The sequence below is a fragment of the Homalodisca vitripennis genome, chromosome 2, assembly GCF_021130785.1.
Source record: "Homalodisca vitripennis isolate AUS2020 chromosome 2, UT_GWSS_2.1, whole genome shotgun sequence".
Taxonomy (NCBI): Eukaryota; Metazoa; Arthropoda; class Insecta; order Hemiptera; family Cicadellidae; genus Homalodisca; species Homalodisca vitripennis.
Genome location: NC_060208.1, coordinates 56,508,012 through 56,533,775, shown reverse-complemented (window position 1 = coordinate 56,533,775; position 25,764 = coordinate 56,508,012). Strand labels below are relative to the sequence as shown.

The 25,764-nt window shown below is 33.5% G+C and overlaps 1 protein-coding gene across 1 annotated transcript; it reads right to left on the bottom strand.

Moving 5' to 3' along the window:
* Positions 1-3,451: 3,451 nt before the first annotated feature.
* On the bottom strand, positions 3,452-25,454 carry LOC124354000. Its single transcript, XM_046804111.1, has 3 exons — positions 25,308-25,454; positions 13,720-13,854; positions 3,452-4,858 (listed from the first exon to the last, which is right to left on the bottom strand). Exons 2-3 carry the CDS (start codon positions 13,837-13,839, stop codon positions 3,536-3,538), a joined length of 1,443 nt encoding a protein of 480 aa, XP_046660067.1. The 5' UTR covers positions 13,840-13,854; positions 25,308-25,454; the 3' UTR covers positions 3,452-3,535.
* Between the last annotated feature and the right edge of the window lie 310 nt (positions 25,455-25,764).

Below are 25,764 nucleotides of genomic sequence, written 5' to 3'. Positions count from 1 at the left end.
ACTGAAGAGGTATCTGGTTCTGATGGCATCATGTCATAACCCTCATTGCCACTAACCTAAATAATTCTGGTATATCTAAAAGCTCCAGAAATACATTAGTTTCTCGCCTTGGAGATGATATGCATTTTCATACCTACTAGCCGAAAGATACAAGTCTATTGGCCATAGGTCCAAGAAACAATTCAGAGAACTACGGAACAATTGCTAATAGCACCTGTGATTAAGAGGTTGCAAAACTTGGGGGAACAGCAAGATCTCTACATGCCAGGTTGATTTCTGTCTTAGATCACCTTAGTAGAGGTCCATACGTCATCACAAGTCTAACAACAGAGGTATATCGCTACAGTAGCAACTCAGGCCTCAACCCCCAAATAATCCATATGTAGTGCATACAAGTTAGCAGGCTACTTACCACTATTGAACACCTTCTTGAGATTTTCACCCCAGTGAAATATCTGGTAAATACAAATTAGGGAACAGAACTATATTTCTTGTGCTATGATAGTATTATAATAATTTTCAACTAATTATTTATTACTGTACTCTTTACACAATATTAGAGAGATATATTATGGTTGAATTTTTCAATTTAAAAAATAACACCTGATTGTCATTTTTAAATCAGTATTTATTACACATAATAAAATATGGTAAACATCATTAACTCTTATTTTCTATACATTTGTACAAAACCAATTATTTGTACACTTAAAAACAAAAATTATCTCATTGATGTATGAACTTTTCAGAATGTCAACTCATACAGTACTATTAAAATTAATTAAGTCTATTAGTAAACATAAGTCAGTCGGTTGTTCTTGTTTTCAAAGAACTCATAACAAAAACATTGCTTATGTCTAGAAAATATTACAATCTAAAAAATACAATTGTTTATAACAAATGCACAATATAATTTATTTATCTTTTGTGTGTGCAGCAAATTTTTGTAACATCATAAATGCATAACAGTAATATTGTTTTTTTTTTTTTTTAGTGAGATATATATTTTCTTTATGAAGATAGTAAAAATTACATGAACATAATATGAAAATATAGAAAAACAATAATATTTTAAAACTTTACAAATAAATCATTATAAACAATGAAGGTTGAATATACTAGCGTGCTGACATTCAATCCTATAATATTTATTTTTGTTTAAGATGCGTAATATAAAGATACAAAAGATATTTCATGTTGTAACACTGGGCTTTAAACTTTATATTTACAGATATAAAAATAACATATTACTTTTATATCATTTGCTGAATACTGTATTATTAAATTACCATTATCTATTTGACCAAATTAGAAGACATTAATTTATTAAACATATAATGGATTAAAATAATAAAACAACTGTAATTATCTATAATTTGAGAACCATAGTAGTAATCCATAATTATCAGGAACAATACCTTTAAAAATCTTTTGATTTTCATAAAACCGGCCTAAAATTTCTCTTAAATGTTAAAATACTTCTGTATGTTGACTAGCAGAAAATTTTGGTACTATCTAATTATAAACAAAACAACATAGACCTAATTTGAAAACATTGCAGAAAGACATATGACAATAATAAGTGTTATATTTTGTTAAAAAAAGGGCTTATATTTATACACAATATACAGATATTGTCTGAATTAGTCTCTTATAAATCTGTTTTTTTTTTTTTTTTTTTTTTTTTTTTTTACTTTTAACATAGCCATCTGGAGATGTCATGACTTTCAATACTAATTCAACAAGTAACAAATATCTTAAGACATTGACTGCTACCGGAGTATCTGTATGCCATGCATGAGGTTACTTTAAGATCTACTTCTTTATGCGATGGGAACCACTGGTAGCTCTACAACTAAGCACTTTTAAAAATGTTCACAAAACTTTCACTAAGATTTTTAACACTTTTTTGTTAACTGAACAATTAATAATTAAAGAGCAAAAGAAGAGCTTAAGAAATGCACATAACGTAGCTATGGTAGGAAGGGTTGATTCAATTGAATTTTGAGTTTAGCTCCAGTTCACCTTTCTTTTATCGCAGTGTCTGGTATCTGACGCTGTCTCAGACTTGACTCCTGGAATCTGGGAGACAAAGAAGCTCAAAAAGTAAAATTTACATTGTTTCAACATCAGAGACACATAAATAGGTGGTGTTTCATCAGGTACACAATTGATCCAGATTCCAGGAGTCAAGTCTGAGATAGTGTCAGATACCAGACACAGCAATAAAAGGAAGGTGAACTGGAAATGGTTGTTGTGTTTTCTGCTTACTGCATTACGTAGTTTGGATAATTTAAGTAAAAAATCCTAATATTCACATCACCATCTGCACTCTTTTCACAGTTACAAAAATTATCCAAAACAAATGAATAAGGTAGAACAAAAATTAGTAAGGAACTACATGCAAGGAACTCGCCTACACCATGAGTCATATGTTAGCCCTCATAATAAAAAAAATTACTTCTGTAAGTACTGATAAATGGCAGAGATTTAAGTTGCATTAAGTTAAACATGTGATAAAGTAAGAGTACAACAATAGATGGTCAAGAAAATAAAGTGAATGTCATGAGAGCCACCTGTGGGCCTCATAATAAAAAAATCCCATCAGTGGTGGTAAATGGGTATTGCAGTCGACAACTGATAAAGTAAATAACAATTAATTGAAACTTAATATCATTGATCCTACCATCCAAGAACCTTTTATTGCATAAAATGTATGGAATATAGTGGTTTAGTCTGATACACATAACCAAGATGCCCTAGCACCAGGTACAAAGCCAGTAGTAGTCAACATGTTAAGATTCAATAAATATTTTCAACAGATATTGCAAAAATAGTTGTAATACTTGCACTGCAAGACACATTGTGAACTTGATAGATTCATACTCAAAGTGATATATTACTGAAATAATATTAAAAACAATGTGTATATAAATTTCTAATGTTAATGACATTAATTTTTATCTTAAAGTTTGTGAACAAAGAAATTCTGACTTTTGAATAAAACGTATCTTGATGCTAAATATGTACGCCCAACATTTTTTGTGCACAAAGTATTTACATAAAAATGGCTAAAAATGTTGTGAATTAATATTTAAAAAAGACTAGGTGGAAGCCCAAGGACTGAATCTGAATACACGTGGCTTTTTGTGTTGTTACCAAGTGATAATTGCACTTTTTAAAGTTAAGTCACTAGAGTGAAAACATCTCATGTATTACAATACTGTTTATAATAGCCCAAGTCAAAGACTGACTCACTTATATTAAACATTATTTGCCAAGTCAACCAAAAATATACTTTAACCTAATTAAATACTACAACAGTATCATTTTCCGTACCCTTCATCATGTGAAGATCTTAAATGTTATTCACTCAGGAAACTAGCCCCTGATCTAAATTAAATATGAATCACTAAATATAGTGTTTTTTTTTATCAAAACAAATACACAATAATAAACAATGTTTTAACATTATTAATGTTAACAATTAAAACATATTACACTATCAACAAATGAAGGCACTGGTCTGTGTGGGCTAACTTAAACTATCAATCAAGTTGTCCTGCAAAGATTCATCACTATCCTTTTGGCACTTGGCGTTCTGACGGATCAGACAGAACCTGAAGGAAGGCACCTCGTCAACCAAGGTTCCTGCAGTGTTAGTCTTGGTGATTATCTCTGATATGTGTAGTGCAGCTATGGGATAGTCCCTGGGCTTTGTCTCTTCAGTTCCAGTGATCACAAGAATACAATCTTCCTCTCGTAGGAATTTTGAGATAACCGATATGACATGAACCGTGATACTCACGGAAGCTCCTTGACAGCAATCGCTCAGTATATCAAACTGTGGAACTATCTGTTGAAGGAGTTCTGCGATGTTTTGGGCATGATAGTCCCCCATTATTACCAACTTGGGTTTCCCAGCAAATGCAGTGTTCCCTGTCATAATGGACGATCCTATAAGGTTATGTTTCAACAGTTCTACTTGTTCTCGAGCGTTCTTCATCACCTCAAGACCGCAACTATAGCCATCATTTTGCTGCCGGCATTCTTTTACAATGAACTTGAAATGCTTGAAACCTAACAAAATATTGGCATTCTTACAGAATTCCAGAGCATCAGAATAATTGAACCTTGGAATAGAGTCAAGGTATAAATATTCTTGTTTCCACAAATCCACCACAACCAAGCTCCAGTGGCTGCCTTCTGTATTAAACCCTGTATGATCATCTTGCTGTGCATTGGATATGGGGGCTATAATCAAACGAGTGTTGAAGTCAATCTCTGGAAATATGTCTCTGTCAACTTCCTCATCTAATAGCCTCACCTTCAAACAGACACTCGGGGGTAACACTAATACATTTTCTGAGTTCAGGCTTTGCAATCCATCCCAGACCTCTTCATCAGTTAACATCCGGCCATGATCAAATCGAAGAATTTCTTCATCGAAGAAAGCCAAATCGGTTGTAATTTCTTGTGGAAAGCTGTCTGAAAACTGCAAATTGGACTGAATTGAATTATTTGGATCGTCAAACAAAAATTCTTCATTCCGTGATCTACTATTCTCCTCGCTGTCAAAACCATAATCTGTCTCTTTGGGGCATTCGTTACTACTATGGTGCACTTCAGATATTTTTGTCTTAAGATCTACTTGTTTGGGACATACCCGTGGTGTTTGATCTTCAGTATCTTCATAAACTGCCTTCAGATTTCTAGAGCATCTGTTATGGATATGGTTGCTGGAACATTGGCCGTTTTCTCCAGATGTTGATAAAGCCTCACCTGACTCATTATCCATATATTCCAAGCTGACTTCACCTCCAGGACTTGGCAGAAAATCATTGTTTTTTGGATCCAACTGAAATAAACAGTAATTGAATTAAAACATTTTCTACAACACCTTATAATTATGGAGTGTTTTCTAACTCCTCAGATATTTTAGAGGATTGTTCCTTAGGTCAAAATAAGAATAAAATATCATTTAATACACATAAAACTGAAACATTTAGTCTGTAAGTTTGTGTTTTTAAGCTTAAAATATACATCTCACCCGTTTACTTTATAGTATTTCAATGTCTAATTGTTTTCTTCTTATTAACAAATAACTTTTGGTTAAAAAAACTATTATTTTAAGATGGTGGGAATTTTATATTTTTTTATTATTTAAAAAAAAAATCAGTATAAAAATAACAAATAAAGAATTAATACTACATTTATTAACCTGTCATATGTTAGGAAATTTTACATACCGATTTCAACTCAAGTAATATCCTCGGAAATATCTAAAAATTTCGATACAACACCCTGCACAAGGTAAGCTATCAGAATTTAAAATAATCCAGCCTGACAATTAAAGAAGAAACTTACTGACTGGTTACTGAAGAGTCCATTTTATTCAGAAGAATACCTGAAGAATGAACATTAAAGAAAAACTTCACTTGCTTCCTATTTTAACTGTGTAAGTTGTATTTTTTCTCTGACACACACACACACACACACACACACGCACGCACACACACGCGCGCGCACACACACACACACAAAACTGTGATGCCACTACTGATCTCTATGATTATGTAAATAAATAAAATGAAAAATGCCTTCATTATAGAGGTGAGTTAGCTCTCTACCACTCAACCTCATATTGTACACAGTAAATTTACAATAATATGATACAACTGCGGTAAATTATCAACTTATAATTTAAAAATAAAATAAAAACATTGCTTAACCCTTTGAGTGCCACGGCATATTTTCCCAAGTCATACGCATAAATTGCCGGAGCATTTCCTTCTGTTTTGCAAGCGTGTGTGGATAAAAACTATATTAAAAAAACTATTCAACTGATTTGAATAATTTTTTTTAGTTTTGAGTGTTATAAAACAAGGTATTTTTTCCATATAATATTATAATTTTATTTTTATTTACACAAAAAGAATATAGGTTATAACAAAAAACTAAAAAATGAAAAAAAAATAAATTTCAAGTTTGAACTAAAATTTTATTTATACAATTTTATTTTTTTATTTTTTTTTTAGCTATACCATATGAAAGAGCATGAAAAACTGAACAAAAATCATCCATAATATGGTGTGTTACAGTAATATTTAACCAGATACTGCAATATATACAAAATACAACAAAAAGCAATTTTTGTTCAAGTTTGTCAAAAGTTTAGAAACAATATTATAACTATTCTATTTCACTCAATGAAGTAAGACGACTGTAAAATACTAATTATATAAAAATATACACAGGCCTACAATATAACCTTACTTCTATAACCTTACTTCACCTAAAATCAATAGTTTGATTGGAACTTGCGTTTTACTTCATCACCAATCCAACAATAAAATATACGTCACTAAACACGAAAAAAGAAGTTTATAAATGCATTGTAAGTTTTACTGAACACAATTGCAGAATAGTAATAACAACAGTTTTCAGCATAAACACACGAAACTAGCACAATGTAAACACACAACAAACGAAACTGTGTAGTTAATGGCAACAAGTAGCAGCTGACCAACTATTGCGTCATCTGTTTTTTTTTCTGATGGCAAATAACTACAAGGGGGCGGTGAACAATAAAAATCAATCACAATCGATTGTTCGAAACTTGTAGATTGCCGTGAAATAAGTTATTTGTCAAAACAAAAATGAATTGTGTGTGATATTAATTAAATACAAATCGTCTACTGGGTAGATGCCGGCAATTTATGCACATTTAACAACATCTACTATGTAGACGCTGCTGCACTCAAAGGATTAACCTAAACAAAATTAAAAACGCCCAAACGCCCAAGGCGTCAAAAACTCGTCTTAAGCGTTTTCTGGTGTCAAAGGCATTCTACAGCGTTGACGAGTTATCAGATAGGTTTATGTATGTAGCATTGGCCCCAGTTTTATTTTTAATTGGTGGCAGCCTGTTTGTCATCTGCATTCCCAGTTAGGAAAAACTTATCTTGTGTTTTCAGGAATTCTTCTTTAAGGATAGACATTTCTCTAGTATAAGTAATCATTTTTCTCTTTTTTTGCTTAGCACGAGTACCTTTCCTTGGGGTATGTCCAGTCAAGTGCAAACTGGAGAGATGTGCCAAAGTGGATATATGCTTCGTCTACCTCATTTGTATTAATGGCGGAGTCCCAAGTTTCCGCAGCCAGTCAGTTCTTTAAGTTAAGGAGATTAATATGTGTAAGATTTCTTTGTGAATTATATGTTTCCTATAGTCTCTTTTTGCATGTCAAGTGTATAGTATTGTCCAGTGTAGTCGGATAGCCCAGTGTTAGTCACTTCTACACTTCTAATGTCTTGATCAGATCTGAGCATACTGTGTCTATTGAGGATATAGAGATGTCAGTAATTCTGGTACGTGGGAGATCTAATCTCTGGATGTTATATCCCCTTAGTAGTTCATTGAATGTACTGCGTTTTCTTGATATCTCATCAAGATTATCAATGTTTATATCCCATATAACAAGTTTTTTAGCACCCAGCGGTAGTTTGTCCAGAACTTCAGACAGGACTTGAAGTAAAGTGTCAAAATTTGATCCTGGTGGTCAGTACACTCCAAGTAAGTATAAGCACGTTATAAGACATTTCAATACTATATGTTCTAAACCTGTTTTCGGTTTTATGGGAAACTTGTTTATGTTTATATATAGCGACTCCTCCTCTAATGTGTTCACTTCTGCCATAAGCACTGACTAGTGTGTAGTCACCTACTCTGGCTTGATCTATTGTGCCCTTTTTTAGACCATGTTCTGTCAGTATTATAAAATCTGGATTAGTATAGTACAGCAGGTGTTCTAGCCACTCAATTTTGCTTGCCATTCTATCCATATTTTGGTGGAAGAAAAGTAGTCCTAATTTTGTTCTGAGTTTTGTTATGGATGGTGATTTATTGAGCTTACATGGTCTAAAATAGAGTCGAACTAATGTATTTCTGCCTCAGCTGTCATTTGGTAGCGGTCTAGTATGGTAGAGGGAGTCGTTACTGATGTAGCCAGTGAAGAGGTATAGATCATATCAAAGGTATAGAACAGTGTGGTTGGCTTGTTCAGGAACTTTTGATTGACTCTTTTATAGAAATCTATGTTTTTCATGAAGAATTTCTCAAAATTTTCATTGTCTGGGCGAATTATTGCGGTTATTGGTGGGTTTCTTTTCTAATATTAGCGGTGTTAGGTTGGACATAGTTTGAGAGGTACTGTTACCCGCAGCATATTTAGCAGCCTGTAAAGATATGCTAAAATAATTAGTTTTGTTCCTAACCGATGATGTGTTAAGTTATCTTCAGTTTTTGTCTACAGGTTTGGCTGATTCCTGAGGTTGATGTTTTGTTGTTTTTAGTCATGCTTTTTGTCACAGAGGTATTCAGTTTTTCTCTACAGGTTTGGCTGATTCCTGGGGTAGTGTTTGTGTCTCTATCTGATGTCAGGTTCTGAAGATCTGAGTGGTCATATAGTTTACAATTGATCTGTCCATCTCTGACTTTGTTGCAATCTGTCCAAGTGGTTTACAGTTTTTATTTAAAGGTTAAACAAAAAGGCGACAAGCCTGAACAGTAAAGGACCTATTAAAAATTGTTGATTGACAAAATGGAATTAATACTAATGTAGCTTCACTTCTTGTAGATCTTTAACTAATATCAGAGATAAATTTGACATGATCGCACATATAAACGGGATATTTGGTTTAGTTAATTGAATGTACAGTAGAATAGAAAATATGAGGAATTTACGTAGTTGATGTAGTTTTATGTGTGACAATTGCTGAAAACATTGTGTAACATGCTCATGACGTCTGAGATTAAAAATAAATTTAATACAGTAGTTCTGAGCACACTGGAGTCTGTCTGATTGCTCAACATGTCATCATTCATGTCAACACAGTAGTCGGTAGTATAACAATCTTAATGAGTATCACCTGAAAAATAGAATGGCAGGTTCAAGGCAAACCGCTTCAAACCGAGGATACCAGCAAAGACTCTTCTGCACATTATAATAACTTGGTCAGTCCATTTGAGATTTGTGTTCATAGTGAATCAGAGCATTTTCAGTTTGTTTAGGTAATTTTGTTCATAACAAGTTTAGGTTTCGGTGCGGTGTCAAGATTAATTCGGTTATCATTCTCGAGTAACACATTATCATTGCTTGAGTTTTGTTTCCATTCAGTTTCAGTCCTTGCTGTGTTGCCCAAAAGTTAATAGCTTCAATATCCAAGTTGAGTAGTGACACAAAAGTGGCCAGCTCATTTGGTAAAAAGTGAACATATATTTTCATACCGTCAGACCGTCAGAGTAAAGAACAAAAAAAATTTGAATGTGTTATACTGAAGTAACGTTTGTATAAAGTCAGAATAAAAGAGGCCCAAGTACAGCCTTGTGGGACATAAAGACATTGTTTATTGTCTAAAATGTTAAACTGATAAACTTAATGTTTCATGAGGTTATAATTATATATATGTTATATTTTCTTATAACAATTTCTCAATAAACTGAATGTAACAACACATAACAATGACTTCCAATTTGCAGTAATAAGTCAAGTTGTATTGACAACTATTAGTTGCCTTAAATATATAAGATCTCATATTTTGTACTACTATGTAAGAAAATAAAAACAATTTATTGAGGCACAATTTGAGATGTGTAAATGATCAATACCAGGTTTTATTTATTGTATTTATTTTATTATCTAAATAAATACAAATTTAAAACATTGTAAAAATGCTAAGAAAAGGGTACCACAAATGTCTTGATAACACATATATCTTGAGATTACGTTAAAAAGAAGCATGCAACTTCTGATGGATTGAGTGACCAAAGATCTTTTGCTACGTGATGTAAATTCTGAGAAATCCGGCCACAATTCGTGAAGTGAGTCCACATTTGTAATTAGACTTCATCTTAATCAGTACACTATTCTCTATATAGTTATTACCTTTATCAACTAAATTTATTAACAGGATAATTGAATAGTTTACTGATATATTTGGTTCCTTTGATACTGTAGTGTCATATGATTTTCTAATATATATACTCTATGTTTACATTCTTAAAAGTTTGCTTTCATTCTGTAGATGTATACATTTTGTTTCACTTAAATATTGTTCATGGCACAAATGCAATATTCTACCCAAACAAAAATTGCAAACATATCCAAGGACATTTCAGAACAAAGATCATGAAGTTTTATGTTGAACAGTTGTATTTTTCAAAGGATTAAGAGTTGAAATTCCTTACAATCTTAGGAGAGGGATAATGGATAAACCGCATGAAGCCCAAATTGGAATAGTAAAAATGAATGGTTGGCAAGACAATATTCCTGGTGGAGAGGGATTGATACATATATTGAAATGATGCTAAGATTTTGAAAAGGTTGCTGTTTGGTTTAAAATGCAATTTATCTGTGTTATTTTATTTGTATAATCAAATACCCCATGAATTTGATTTGATCTATTTACTATATTTATTTCTTATAGTAAATTAATATTTCTCAAAGACATAATTCCTTTTTGTCATATAATTCATAATCATCCACTAACTAAATATTAAAGTTAAGTTTGAACTCAATTTTTGCTATAATTCTTGTTTTCTAAGAACACAATAAACTGCTAATATTTATAGCACACAATATTAATCGCTCTAATTAAGCTGTACAGAAAAATCTCTGTATCATGTGTACTGCCTCTTGTATTGTTTGAGAGTACTTGCATCTTGAGTCAACCAGTTTTAAAGCAAAACTGTTGACAAGACATCTCCACAGTGGGATCAAAACATCTCATGATTTTATAGTGTTAGCTATGTTTTGATGACGTGCTAAACATAGTGTATTCCAAATATTTGATTACTGATTTTTTTGTCAACTTAATCAAAGATTTTCTGAAAACACTCTACATACTAATACTTCTCTAATTTATAAATATATTATATATTTGTTTCAAATAAAAGTAAAGAATAAATGGAACTCTATAATTTATTGGTACTTGTTAATAATTATAGTTATAAATTATCATTGTTACAACTACTCTGAAGTACTTTGAAAGTAATTAATTTAGTTTGATTTACTGATGCAAATTCCAGCCAAATATTGTTCCAGCCACCATTTAAATCAGATTTAGAATTCTATAAAAATGAAGGTTTAGGAATGAACTTGAATTACTCATTTAAAAAATGTCATATTAGTGCATCAATCTATGACAAAACTACTGTTACCTTGATAATATACAATCACACATGAGATATATGCTGCTAATAAAGGCAATTCAAAAATCTGTTCAGACGAGAAGAAAGGAATTGAATTTGATCTTCACTGAAGTTGGAAAATCTTTTATTTACTAAAATTATTTTAGTTTCACAAAATTTCAAGTTTTAAATAACTAATCTTTTGTGCATTTTTAATCCATTGGTGTTACATATTAAAGAGATTACGTTTGTGTTTAATATCACCACTTTTTTGGAGAAAAAGACTTTTGGGTTATCAATGACTGATTAAAGATAATACATCAATTAATGATTTAGGTAACAGGTAAATAACACTGACATACTATAACTAACAAAACAATTAATTGGAGGGAGTGTATGGGAGTCCAGCCCATTAAACGTAACAATAAACTAATCAAATTTAGGTACTTGGAATGACCAGGTCTTAGAGATTAAGGAGGTAGTTGCAAATATGTGAATGTCTTTTTAATATTTTTTTTAAAGCCAGTGTTTGGCCAATGCACTGTCAGCACACCACTTCTTCTCTTTGGTTACAACGCAAAGTTGCGAAAGGAATGATAGTGTCTTTGAAAACACTCAGTTTACTGTCTAATTCCCTTGCCCTATAACCTTCCTACTTATACTTTAGTGCTCGTTTAAATTCAGGTCTTATGCTGCATAGTACAATCTTGATACAGTGCAGACAGGTAAATGTAGGGTTTTTCACCGCTTTGTCAGCCATCTCGTCAGATTATGTATTGCCCCTTTGATTTCATGCACAAGAACTTGTTTTGATGACAACTGTCTTTGATTATGATTAAGCTGCTTAGGGAGTTGGAGCAGATAACCATCATCACAGTTCTAGGACAAACTATGGCTATCAATACAGCTGTTAGTTCACCCACATACACAGGATATGTTTGGAGAAGCCTGAATCTAAATTCTTTATTAGCGAAGATTCTTTATTTGCTTTTTTTTTAAATGCATAGCCAGTGCCAGCTTCTACTTTTGAGTCATCTTTGTACACTTCACTGAGAGCCAGTGAATTGAACTTAAAAGACATAACTAACATTGACTCATCAGTCCCCTTTGAATGTTACAGCAATGCCGGGGATACAGTCCATAGAGGGATATTAAATTCATGATGCTGTAAGACAAGATGATTTAGAACCTGTAGCTCATCTGTTATGACATTGATACAGACTTTAAACGGGGCTGTGGGTTACCAAAGGTATCTCTTGCAACTGATTGCCAAAAACAACCTAATGATTCAGGTTGTCAGGTTTTGCTTTCAGGTTGTGGAGATAATTCACCTTAAGTTGGACTCACCTGTCAGCAACAGAAGCTTCACCATTTTCTGCTTGGGACTGGAGCAAAAAGCCCTTGTTGCAAGCCTAAGAGCGAGGTTTTAGAATTCAACATTTTAAGAACATTAAGTTTGGCTGAAGATTATACTTGTGAACCGTAGTCAAAGCATGGATGGGCGTATCCCTCTAAAAACGAAGCACATACTGTCCGCAATCCAACCAGTATCCACAAAACACTTTTAACATGTTCAGCCGTTTTCGCCACTTTGATTTTGTCTATTAGAGATGAGTTACCCAATTTAATCTATGGTAGAAATGGAGCCTCAATAATATTACTAATTTACTTGCTGAATTTTTTCTGTCCATTAATGAGAATTCTTCACATTTGTTTTTGAGTTCATAATCACCATCAAAACACAGAGCCAAGCCACACTTTTACGTGCATAAAGAGATGATAATCAGTTCAAAGATTGTGAAACTTGATCTTCTCTAACGATTTCATCGATCTTGTCAATACATTCTTCACTCATCACAAACAGCCTGTCACTCCTTTCTCTTTTGTGGATGTTTGTTCATCCACTTTTAAACAAATGAACCCACTAATGTACACTCTGTTCACCCATAAATGGCACAAAATTCCTTATGATTAGCAGCCACTGAACATCGATCTTGTCAATACATTCTTCACTCATCACAAACAGCCTGTCACTCCTTTCTCTTTTGTGGATGTTTGTTCGTCCCACTTTTAAACAAATGAACCCACTAATGTACACTCCGTTCACCCATAAATTTTGGCCCATAAATGGCAAAAAGTTCCTTATGATTAGCAGCCACTGAACAACGATTGATGTAAAAACCTTATTAAAGCACGGACTTTGCATTTGGCAGAGAACTCTTATTATGACACACATTTTGCAAAGCTATAGAAAATTAAATGAACGAATGCTCGTATTAACTGCCAAGGCCAGACGGCGACTGACCTGCTGGGGCCCGCCCATGTATGAGAGAGTGCTAACTCCACGACTACCAGCACTGTGAGCAAACATAGATTCCTGATAGATCTATCTATATGAAATTCAGTATCCTTAAATATATGTTTTTCTTTTTGCAACTGAGATTATTCATAACTTATTTGATATATAAATGGTTTAATCTCAATACATGTCCAACTCAATTGGAATAATTAATAAATAAATTTACAGTACCTCAGAAATTCTCTTAATTCGCTTATACTTCTTAACATCCTCCTCAGTTAAACGTTTAATTCTTACAACAGGATTCAGATGGTCTCCTATGTTGTATTTTGCCAGTGGGATACTCTCCATTGCTCTCACACCACCCTGAAATATTAAAAAATATTACAACTTAAATAAAAGAACTGTAATACATATCACATAGTCTTCAGTCCTTCTCTTGTAATGGTCTCTTACAGATTAGATTATATGACTACAAAAGTTTTAGTACCTTCAAATATTTAAAACTATATTAAGAAATAAACTGTTTTTTAAAACATATACTACCATTTTAAATTCAAATATTTTGTTTATTATTGTACCAAAATTTCAAAAATACAGTCAGAATACATTTTGTGACAAAATTTATTCTGAATAAGAAAATATTTAGGTTTAAACCGAATATTAATATAAATTAAATACGAATGTAAAAATGATTTGTTACACGTTTTATTAATAAAACTATATTTTAATAAGCAAATTTTAATAAGCAAATTTTAAGTCCAGTATACGATTTTTCAGTTATCTTTTACTTTCCACAAGATTGAAAGTGAAGAGCTCTGTTCCAACAGTTTATAACTAGAAAGGGTTTTAATTTTCTAATAATATTTCAAATTGTTTAATATTGTGTAAAGTAAAAGACATAGATACTAATATTATACCAGGTCACAATATAATTAAAGCTGTGGAATCAGCATGGCCATAGTCCAACCGGATTTTCTTGGTCATTTTTATCCCATCACCCGCTAAAAGCTTATTCAATGGTTCCATGTTGACACTACACTGATCAGGATCAGATCACTCAATCTAGAAAAGCTATATTTGTAACATATTTGTGATAGTGTGACTCTTTAGTTTTTAAATACGTCTGGTCAGTTTAATAAATAATTTTAATATATAAATTATTAACTTAGTGAACAATTTTCACACCATTCAGGCTTGTGGTGTGAAAATTCACAACGTCATAGAAAACCCAAAGGATCTAGTTAGTGAACTTCAGAACCTGTGAAATGAAAAATGGGGAAACAAGTTATGGAAGTAAATAAAACATGTAGCTGAATATATAGGCCTGCCCAATCACTTTACTAAAAAGTCCAAGAGGATAACAAAGCGTAAAAGGATGACTGATAAAGACTTTACTGACAACATACAAGAGTTAGTCAGTGCAAAATTGCTGTTTAAAAGAAGTGTATTCTATGACATTGGCTGAGCGTTAGTAAAGACTATTACTCCAGAGGCTGAAACGATTTCCTTTGTCTGCCTACATGATATCTTGAGACGAACGAACTGACTTAAAGAGTTGAAATATGGCATGAAGTTTAATTCCTATATACACATCAAGTTCAGTTGTTGCCTTGCTGTTGTTGTAACACCCCATTTGATTTCAATAAGTGTTAGCAAACATTTGTACATTAGTCTTATGGGTAACAATGATAACAAAGAATAGACTTCATGAAACAAAAACTAGGCTCAGGCTAAGATGTATATTTATTTTAGCCACTTTACATTATTTATAGTTTTTTCAAAAGGAAAATGCTTAAAAATTTAAAATTTGGAAGGTCTGAAAATAAAAACCTTGTTAAAGGAATTATTATTTAAACGAGCTGACAGTAATGCCCCCGTCCATCAACAACGTATGCGGCAGCAGCACCTCTGTGACATTCCATCTTCAGTACTGGCAGACCCTGACGGTGACAGATATGGGGAAGAAGATGAGATGGGAAATAGTGAAAGTGATCAAACCCACCCTTCAGTGAAGGAATGCATGTGATGCATTGAATGTTTTGAAATGTGTATTTCTTAAATATAGTATAATGAGTGAAAGTTATTGGAACTCGATTGCGCATTGATAAGCTTACACATCACAGCAGGTAAGTAAACTAAAATTTAAAAATTTTTGCAAGAAAACCAGGACGTCAGTGTCTACCAGCTGGAGTACCGGTAGGCCTATTCAAAATTATGAAGACATTGATGAAACTCAGGAATAAGGCTATGAATCTATTGTTCAGTGTTTTGCTGCATTTACAATAAAACATTACGATGCAAATGCATTCATTTTGTTCTCATTTTAATGCTGAATTTAAATGAAAACACTCGTGACAATTGTGATGTTATTAATCTTTTTTTAATATGTTGTATGTATGTTGTGCTATATGGGCTATGTAAAAATGTGGTTTTGCATAAAAAGAATCAAAAAATACCATAAAATACATTTTATGAGTCTTTTGCAAATAGGCTACAACTGGGTTAAACTCAATATATAAATAAAACTAAGTGTGTGCTTCTAGAACTTCTAGAGGCTGAGTTAATGGTAAAACATGGGTCTCTTACCATGATAAGAAAGAGTAAGTGAACATGTTAAAAACCTTTTTCTGTATTCAAAGAAATCATGTTTTTATTTGTTTTGTAATTTAGTTTTATGTTGCTAAAACCACTACAGTATGGTTTTGTATTTTAAAAGATGCTATGTGTACTATTTTACTTGTATTTATGCACTACAATATTTATGGAAAATAATGCGGTACTTATTCATTTACATTGTAAGTTTTTATATCCCAGTGAGTGACAAACCTCAACATCACAAAGTTTTAAGCGTCTTCACTTTGGCAATAAAGACCAAAATAACAGAGAAAAAAAACCAATAATTAAACTTTACCATAAAAGAAGCTGGGCCAAAATGACGAAAACAGGTGAGAGTAATGAAACACACTTAAATTACCCTCAAACGCAGTTGGTAATCCTATTTTTCCTGCCAAAATTCCCTGTCTTCCTGGAAAAATATGAAATTAACGGCAGGAGGGACAAAAAAACGAGCTTCGCGTTATTAACCTATTATTTTTATCATACTCCTGAACAAATTAACAATATAAGGTTTCAAGGGGTGAAAATGACAAATAATGAAGTGAAGTTATAGAACATTAAAAGTAGAACTACTTTTCTTGCACGGTGTAAATTTCCTTGTTCTACATCTGTGCTGGGCACCACATGGTCTTGTTATGATTGTGAGTTAACCTATTATTGGTTGCTGTTGATGGCAGCTGTTCCACTGTATGTAAATAAAAAATAATGCTGAAATCAGGGGAATTTTATCCAAATAAAAGTTGTTTTATTTGACACAAGTGACTCCGGCCACCACCAAGGGCTAAGGGCTAAAATATTAAATTCTAGAGGGTCTGACACGAATGTCTCCAAACATTACTGCTAGCTACGAAATTCAACTTGACAAAGCAAACAAATACAGTTAAAATTCTATTATCCATCCCCTACAGGTCCAGAGGATGGTCGGAATGCTAAAACGATCGGATAATCAGGGGAAATTAATTAAACCACTCACAAGGATACAACGATTGTGTTCGTGAAAAATGCTTTACTACATTTATATGTTATGTACTACAGTTAATTAAGAATATATGTGTACTTTAATATAAGAGTACTTTATGTACTACAGCCGAATACATAAAGAATAACATTTTGTTTAAGTTTTAAGTAAGGTATGAAAACATGTTTCAAGTACTTTAAAAAATCATACATTTTTTAAACATTAACTTGGTTGATGCCTCACACCATTTCTTTGCTCACGAAACGTATATGGCTGTTGTTGCTGATTGTTATTCCAAGTACTTTAGGGCAGTCTCTAACAAATTTCTTTTGCTGCAGAGTGGCTGATCTTTTTGTCTTTTTCTCTTTTTTTTATATTCATCTGACTTCTCTTTTTCAGCACTAGCTTATTACGTAACGATGTCAATAATCTGCTCATATGCAAGATCTTCATTTGTAACACTGGATGCAACCACATCACCTAGCCATTCGTTAACATCAGAAGACTGAATTGCAATTTACGTAGATTGCACGTCATTATGAACAAGATTGGAAGGGTAATGAGATGTTCACGAGGAAATACTTCTCTACTAATATAAATACTACCACACACTAAGATTCAGTTATACTGATTGTAGAGCAGTATCAAGTAATTGAGTAGACTTATCTCACACAACAATACTTGTATCATAAGCATATTGCCCCAAGTGATCCTTTAAGTGGGTGTTAAGATCATTTGCATATACTAGAAACAAAAGTGAACCTATAATAGAGCCCTGGAGAGAACACCAGAAATTATAGGAATAAACCTAGAATATGATTTCCCCAAAGAAGTTGTGAGTGCAGCAACAAGGAAGTCATTTTTGGCATTAGCAGTAGTTAAAATTCCAAATTGAGTTGGTGAGGTAACAAACAACAAAACACCTAAAAAATTCAAAAATAAAAAACACATTAGGATACTCTTACAGAAAAAAATCCACCAATCAAAGGGTTAAGAATTAAATTAAAAAAAAAAACAATATACAACAATTAAATTTCAGAGAGGCTAAAACTTTTTTTAATCTCGTAAAGGCACTAGTAATTGAACAGACTAACAGTAATGCATTCGGTGCTGTCCCACCCTGATGGCAAAGAATGAAAAACATCCCTTGAGATAGTACAGGTACTAAAAATAAGGCTGATTACTAACAGTTACTGCTATTGTAGAAATGCATAAACAATTTAATTCACATACCAAAGTAAAATTTAAAAGTCCAACATTGTTTCTGTTCATTTTGACACAACAATAAGTAGTATACACTAAAGTGCACTCACAACACTAACTTAAGACATTCAATATGCAGAAAAATATCACTCACTAGTCCTACAAAAGAAATAAATTGTGACTATATCTAGAAATGGATATCTAGAAATGGATACACAACTATATCCAACCAATCAGGAAGATTTACTTCGAGATACCCATAGAAGTTTCACAAAAGCTAAAAGTACCAAAATAACAACGGAAAAATAATGAATAATTTCCACCAAGGAGGTTGAATAATAATGAATAAACTTCTCATGAATGTAGAAACTGTGGCCAAAATGACAAAAACAAGAAAAACTAAACGAAAAACTCTTAAATTATATTCAAATGCAGTTGGTGTACACCTATCTCATAATGTGTTTAGGCAATATGTTCCAGTAATCTGTCATCATCGTGGTACCACGTTAGTATACAAAAATTGAACTAATTTAATTCAATGTAACATAGACTGACTGATAAAGTGATAAATTTATAATGGGTTGATTGAAATTTGACTATACAACACAATATTCTCATTTCCACCCCGTTTTTTTCCTGAGGGAAAAGGACGGTTTGTTTGTCCTGAGGGAAAAGGACGGTTTGTTCCCACACTTAGTCCTAAAAAGGACCTTCACAATTACCTAAGTTTGGTAATCAACATGATCTAAGTTTGGGAAAATATTGATCAGAAATACTTCTGGCCATCAGCGCATCCTTCGGGGATGACTGCACTGTTGGCAAAAAAGAAAAATATCCTCTCGAGATAGAACTCAAATTTAAGCTCAGATCAACGAGAAATAACGAAGTTCTAAAACATAAAAAATGGAACAACTGTTCACGCACGGAGCAATATTCCATGTTGTACATCCGCGTCGGGCGTTACGTGACCTTTCATGACCGTGATGACATCATTGGAAGCGGCGCCATCTTTGGAAACGTAAATGAAATATAATACTGAAATGAGCAGAATTTTGACCCAAAGGAATAAGGTTTTTCTTAATTTCGAGCTACAAATTTAATGAATTGTTATGGGGTTGAAACAAGTGCCTTCGGCCATCAGCGCAGGCTGCCCTGCGCTGATGTCAATGAAAGAAAAACATCCCTTGAGATAGTACATATCAGTAAAATATCAAATTCTAGAGAGGCTGATCAGAAATATAAATTGAAATGTAACGCAAAGGCAATTATGTAAAGTGTAAAAAACTTAATAAATCATAAAAAACCCTAATAAATATATAAATGGACATTAATAGAGAACACTTACCATTAGTGTGTTGGCAGATAGAGCTGAGCGGCAGCAACAAAAAAGTGGTGGAGCCTAGTATGTGGGTGGGGATATTTAGTCTTGAAAAGGAATTCTGCCAAGTACCGGACAAAGTGGTAACCCCAGACACCATAACGAGGGATGTTCGGCATGACTTCTCGCCAGTGTCGTTCCATAGTGTTTGTATGTGCACCGGTATTAGGATCAACAAAATTAATGGAATGATTCACGGAGAAGTGCCTGAATCCCTCGTCAGCGAGACAGTTGTAGGCCTTCTAACAATTGTCGCACCTGGAAGAACCGTCAAGAACCGTTTAATTACGTCAAGGAGGGTGTCCCTGTCATGCTGTTCAACAGGAACAAGGAAGGAATCTCTGCTCTGCCTTTTGATTCCACCAAACCCCACTGTTTCTAAAATTTTTCTGCTACGATTGTATTTTCTCCTTCCAAAATTGGCCTCATCAATTTCGACGACCGTTAGAGGACCGCCAACTTTCTTTAATGTAATTGAAATTTGATGCAAATACACTTGGCGGCAGAAAGAATACTAGTCCACCACAGAATGTGCAGAAACACCAAACTCCAACGAAATATAGCGTTGTCTCGTTGGCTTTAAATGCAGCAACGAGGTCACCAAACCAAAAATATGTCTCTTATGTCTAAGAGCGTTCCTTCAAAAAAGAAACCTGCCCGGGCCGATTTTTAAAAACTACAACATTTAAAACTTTAAAGAAACACGACATCAAAGTTTTGGTTTAAAAACAATACCCGACTGCACGACGAACAAACACATTCATTATTAAAAATTCCATGTTCTATTAAAAAGGAAATAATCTCGTTTCGGTCAAAATGTAAACTTTTAACATGCCCAACAAAAAAACACTCTGATTCGTTGAACTAGTGGATGGTTGATCCATTATTGTCACGCACTCACTCGATCCAAACTACAGTCCACTATAGACAATAGACAATAGACAATAGACAATGTACTTTATTTGCAACAATCATAGAGAATGGCATTAGCGTCAAAAATATAACATCACATTATAAGACAAATATTAGTTGTGTCAATATTATTACATGTTTATGTCAAAAAGTTCTCCAAGATAAAAATTCATTTATGGAATAGAATGGGTGTTTCAACAGCCAGGTCTTTAATGTTTTCTTTATGTTTTCTTGGGACTTGATGTCAGCAGGCAGGCAGTTGAACAAACTTCGCTCCCTTATAGGATGGCTTTTCTTCAAATTGAGCAGAATGGTGTTGGGGAAGAGCGAAGTCTGCAGCATAGCGAGTGTTGTGTTGGTGTACGTCATGGCCACGGGTGAAGTTATTTTCATGGGCATAAGTTATTACACTGAGTATATAGAGTGATACTACAGTTAGAATTGAGTGATCAAACAAAAGCAGCTCTACAACTGTCTCTAGACTGCAACCCAGCTAGTGTTCGTATGCACTTCTTTTGTAAGATTAGGGTTCTTTGTATATTTGACGAACTAGATATACCCCAAACTAAAATACCATACCGAAAGATGTGTTTCAAAAAGTGCATAATAAGCAGTTTTTGCCGTCTGCACATCACTAATTGTCTTTATTCTTCGGATTACATAAAGTCCAGAACTTAGCTTCCTGCAGAGACTGTCAACATGAGAGGTCCAATTAAGACTTGTGTCAATTATAACACCTAGATACTTGGCAGCTTCTACTCTATCTATGTTAGGTAGAGTTCCCGCTTCAAGCTTTCGTCTTCCCATTATTAAATGTTGCGATTTTGTTTCATTTAGTACCAGGCTGTTCTGATGGCTAGTACTGAGTGGCTACATTCAGTTGCTATGTACGTTGACACTTCAAGTGGCTCTGTTTCCTTGTTACTTAATAAAAGCACAGTATCATCCGCGTACATAATAGTGGTAGCAAATTCTTGCAGATACTTAGGCAGGTCATTTGTAAAAAGTACAAATAAAACAGGCCCCAATACAGAGCCTTGAGGTACGCCTCTCGAGTTTGTTAGCAGGCTAGATCTCACCGAACGAGTCATACCATTGTCCGAATGAACCAGCTGAACCAGTTGTTGTCTATCAGTCAAATAGCTGTCAAACCAACTCGCTGAAATTCCAGAAATTCCAAGAGCTTTCAGTTTTGTTAGGAGTTGTTTATGATCAAGGCTGTCAAATGCTTTACTAAAGTCTAATAAAACAGATGCACAGGTATTGCCATTTTCAAGTTGATCAATAATGTGTACTATTAGACTAACTATAGCGGTTGATGTAGAACGTCCTTTGATAAAACCATGTTGCTGACTAGTTAGTAAATTATTTTCCAGGAGGTGAGTAATAAGACGAGTCAGGGCCACCTTTTCAAAAACTTTAGATATTGTTGATATCAGCGTTATTGGTCGATAATTACTAGCATCAGAGGTGCTACCCTGCTTGAAAAGGGGAATAACCTTCGCCAATTTAAGCCTTGTTGGAAACCTCCCTTATGCGATATGATCGGTTTATCAGTAGAGTTATTGGAGTCCGTCAGTTCCATTACACAAAATTTCAGCAGCTTCGAAGATACCAAGTCAATTCCATAAGAACATTTTGTTTTTAAAGAAGATATGATCTTTATTACTTCGTCTGAAGTGGTAGGAAAGAGTGTTAAGGGTGGAACATTATTCTGAGCAGTTACAAGTAGGGGTGGTTTTGGCATTAGCCTCTAGAGCCTTGTCTGCCGCTGTAACAAACCTAGAATTTTAGGTAATCAGCGATCTGGGTAGAGTCAGTAATTTTCCCTAATACCGGATCCATTAATTCCTTCGGACTATGTGATATTTTTGTTTTCCTTTCATTATTTACTACTGCCCATAAGGCCTTTGACTTATTTTCTGCATGAAGAATTTTGTCTGTTATTTCTTTACGCCTTAACTCTTTAAGTCTTAAATCATAGGCTTTCTTTTTTAGAGGCAGTTTGTCTTGCTTATGAATCAATTGACCAGTAGTGTTGTATACAATCTGTGCTTGTAAAAAAACTTTACGTAGTCTTTCAGCCTCAGCATCTGTTATTTTATTTCTCCTTTTTCCTTTTACTCTAGATTTTTTTAGTGGGCAAGCAGAATTTATTATCATTCCCAAGGTGTTACTAAACAAATTGTAGGCTGTGTCTGCATCTATAGCAGTAATCAGATCTTCCCATGATTCTTGTTGTAGTTTTATTTTAATTGTCCCTCATGTTCCTTTCAGAAATTGTCGTTTTTCAGTCATCTGGGCTGTTGGTTTTTTACCTGCTGGTGGTGTAGCATACAGAGCTGTGCCGTATGGTCAGAGATCCCCTCATCCAAAACTTCCACTGTTATCTTATGAAGCACTGACTTCTGCCCCGGAGCGCTCAGAGAACAGATATGCTATCAGTCCCGGCCTCAGATAATATTTACGTAAACAGATATCCAGACACAGCAAACAAACAGAACATTACAACATGTAACTATTTATGAATATACCCCCTAAAACCATGTTATTTGTCATTTGCACTCCCTAAAACCATATATATTTTTGTTCCAAAAATAAAAACCAGGAGAATTAGCAGAATACGTTGATAATGGTAATTTCGTGATTTGCCAGGTCGGCCTTTAACCTCATAATTGCCAAAGTAAGTAAATGTTATACGGTTTTATTTGTTATATTTAATAAAAGATATTATAAGATGAAAGGCCGAGGCGGCAAATCACGAATTTGACGTTATCAACGTATTCTGCTCACCCTCCTGAACAAAAAATATATATAGTATTAGGGGGTGTAAATGACAAATAACATGATTTTAGGGGGTATATTCATAAGTAGTTAAGTTTATAATGTTTTAATGTTCAGTTTGTGCGCTGTGTCTGGATAATCTGTTTACTTGAATATTATCTGCGGCCGGGACTGATAGCAGCCTGATAACGTATCTGTTATCTGAGTTCTCCGGGGCATGAGTCAGTGCTTCACAAGATATCGTGTTCAGTAGGTTGGATTGAGTGAGTGCGTTATAATTATGAATCAACCATCCACTAGTTCGACCAACCCTAGTGAGTTGTGTGTGTCGGACTGTTTAGTAGGGCATGTAAAGAGTTTACGTTTTAACCGAAACGAAATTATTTCCTTTTTAATTGAACATGGAATTTTTAATAATGAGTGTATTTGTTCGTCGTCGTGCGGGTCGCGTGTTGTTTTTAAACTGGGAGACTTTGTTGTTTTCGTTGCGATAGGAAAATTAGAAAAAGTTGTAAAAAAAAGTTTTAAATGTTGCAATTTTAAAAAATCCACTTTTTTGCTGCTGCTGAGCTATATCCACCGACACACTAATGGTAAGTGTTCTCTGTTAATATCCATCTATATATTTATATCAGAGTTTGTCATGATTTATTAAGTTTTTTTCACTTTACATAATTGCCTTTGCAGTATATTTCAATTTATATTTCTGATCAGCCCCTCTAGAATTTGATATTTTACTGATAGGTACTATCTCGAGGGATGTTTTTCTTTCATTGACATCAGTGCGGGGCAGCCTGCGCTGATGGCCGGAGGCACTTGTTTCAACCCGATAACAATTCATTAATTTGTAGCTTGAAATTAAGAAAAACATTGTTCATTTGGATCAAAATACTGTTCATTTCAGTATTATTTTTCATTTACGTTTGCAAAGATGTCGGCGCATCCGATGACGTCATCACAAGGTTGAATCATGGTCACGTGACGCTCGACGTGGATGTGCAACATGGAAATATTACTCCGTGTGTGAATAGATGTTTAATTTTTTATGTTCTAGAACTTCGTTATTTCTCATTTCCACCCCATCAAACCTTATATATTTTTTTGTTCTATAGGACGATTCCAATAAGTTAATAACGCAAAACTTGTATTTTTCCGCTCCGGCCGTTAATATGATAATTACCTTAATAAATACACACATCCTACATTATTTTGTATTCACCCTGACATCACTTTTTATACTGTTATTTGAATTAGAACGTAATTTGGTTTTAACCCTTCCTTTTGGTTTAAAAATAAGTATACCAAGGGTTCTTTACTCATGAATATCGATGATTTGATATTATCAATCACTCGAGTATTGGACGATTAGTATTATACTGCGCCTTCAGGTGGACAATGGCGATAGTTTAATTACGCAAACGCTTCATTTGCCTCTGTGGCTACTAAGTTCACAATTACCGGTTTGTTATCATCCAGAATCCCCAATTCCTACTGATTCCCAAGATTGATGGATTAATTGAGATATAACCTAAAATTAACACTCCAATAAACTATTGGGCTTGCGACAGCCAAAAATTTTTTCTAGAAATAATATCCTATTTTAAGAAATTGGTAAAAGTAGTTTTAAATCGTTTTGGTAAATGTGGTTAAAGTAAACATTATCCCAATTTTCTATAATTATGAAACTCATAACCTCACAAGCTTATTTGGATTAGAAGATGCTTTAATATGTTCAGAATAAAGATTCAATTAATGACAATTTTGAAAGTTAATTTGAAACGTAATTAGGATCATTGGAGTACTATAATTAAATTAGTACTATTCTACTAATATGAAGAATTAATGCAGGACAAACTTTCAAATTCTAGACCTATACTACATTATGTTGTTGATAAGCTTTTTGCTCACAAATATAGACTATAAAACTATTACTTTCCGCTGAAAATGAATGCTTATTGTACTTACAATAATACACTGCTGTAACTGTAAACATAAACGTTTAAAGATACATTTGTAAACAAGACATATAAATAAAAATGAAAACACTTATTTATATTTTTAACGTTTGAAAGTTAATAACATTAACTGCCAAAACTAAAAAACTACCATGAGTGTTCACAGACGACAGGGTGTCCAACATGTAAAATCAACATGCTCCATAAAGTTGCCTGCAACGTCAAAGGTCATAGAGAAAAACCAACTGTAAATCATGTTTGTATAAAATTGTATATACAAATGTATTTGTTCCCAAATTCAATATTAACTACATTATCGTTAAACGATATAATTAATTTGAAAATTTGTATTTCACTCAAGATTAGAATACAAATAAGGCTCTAGCCTCCACACACAATCAAACTAAATAGTAAACTCAATGATACAAAATACAAATTAGATATCACTTTGCTGTATGCAATGGTTG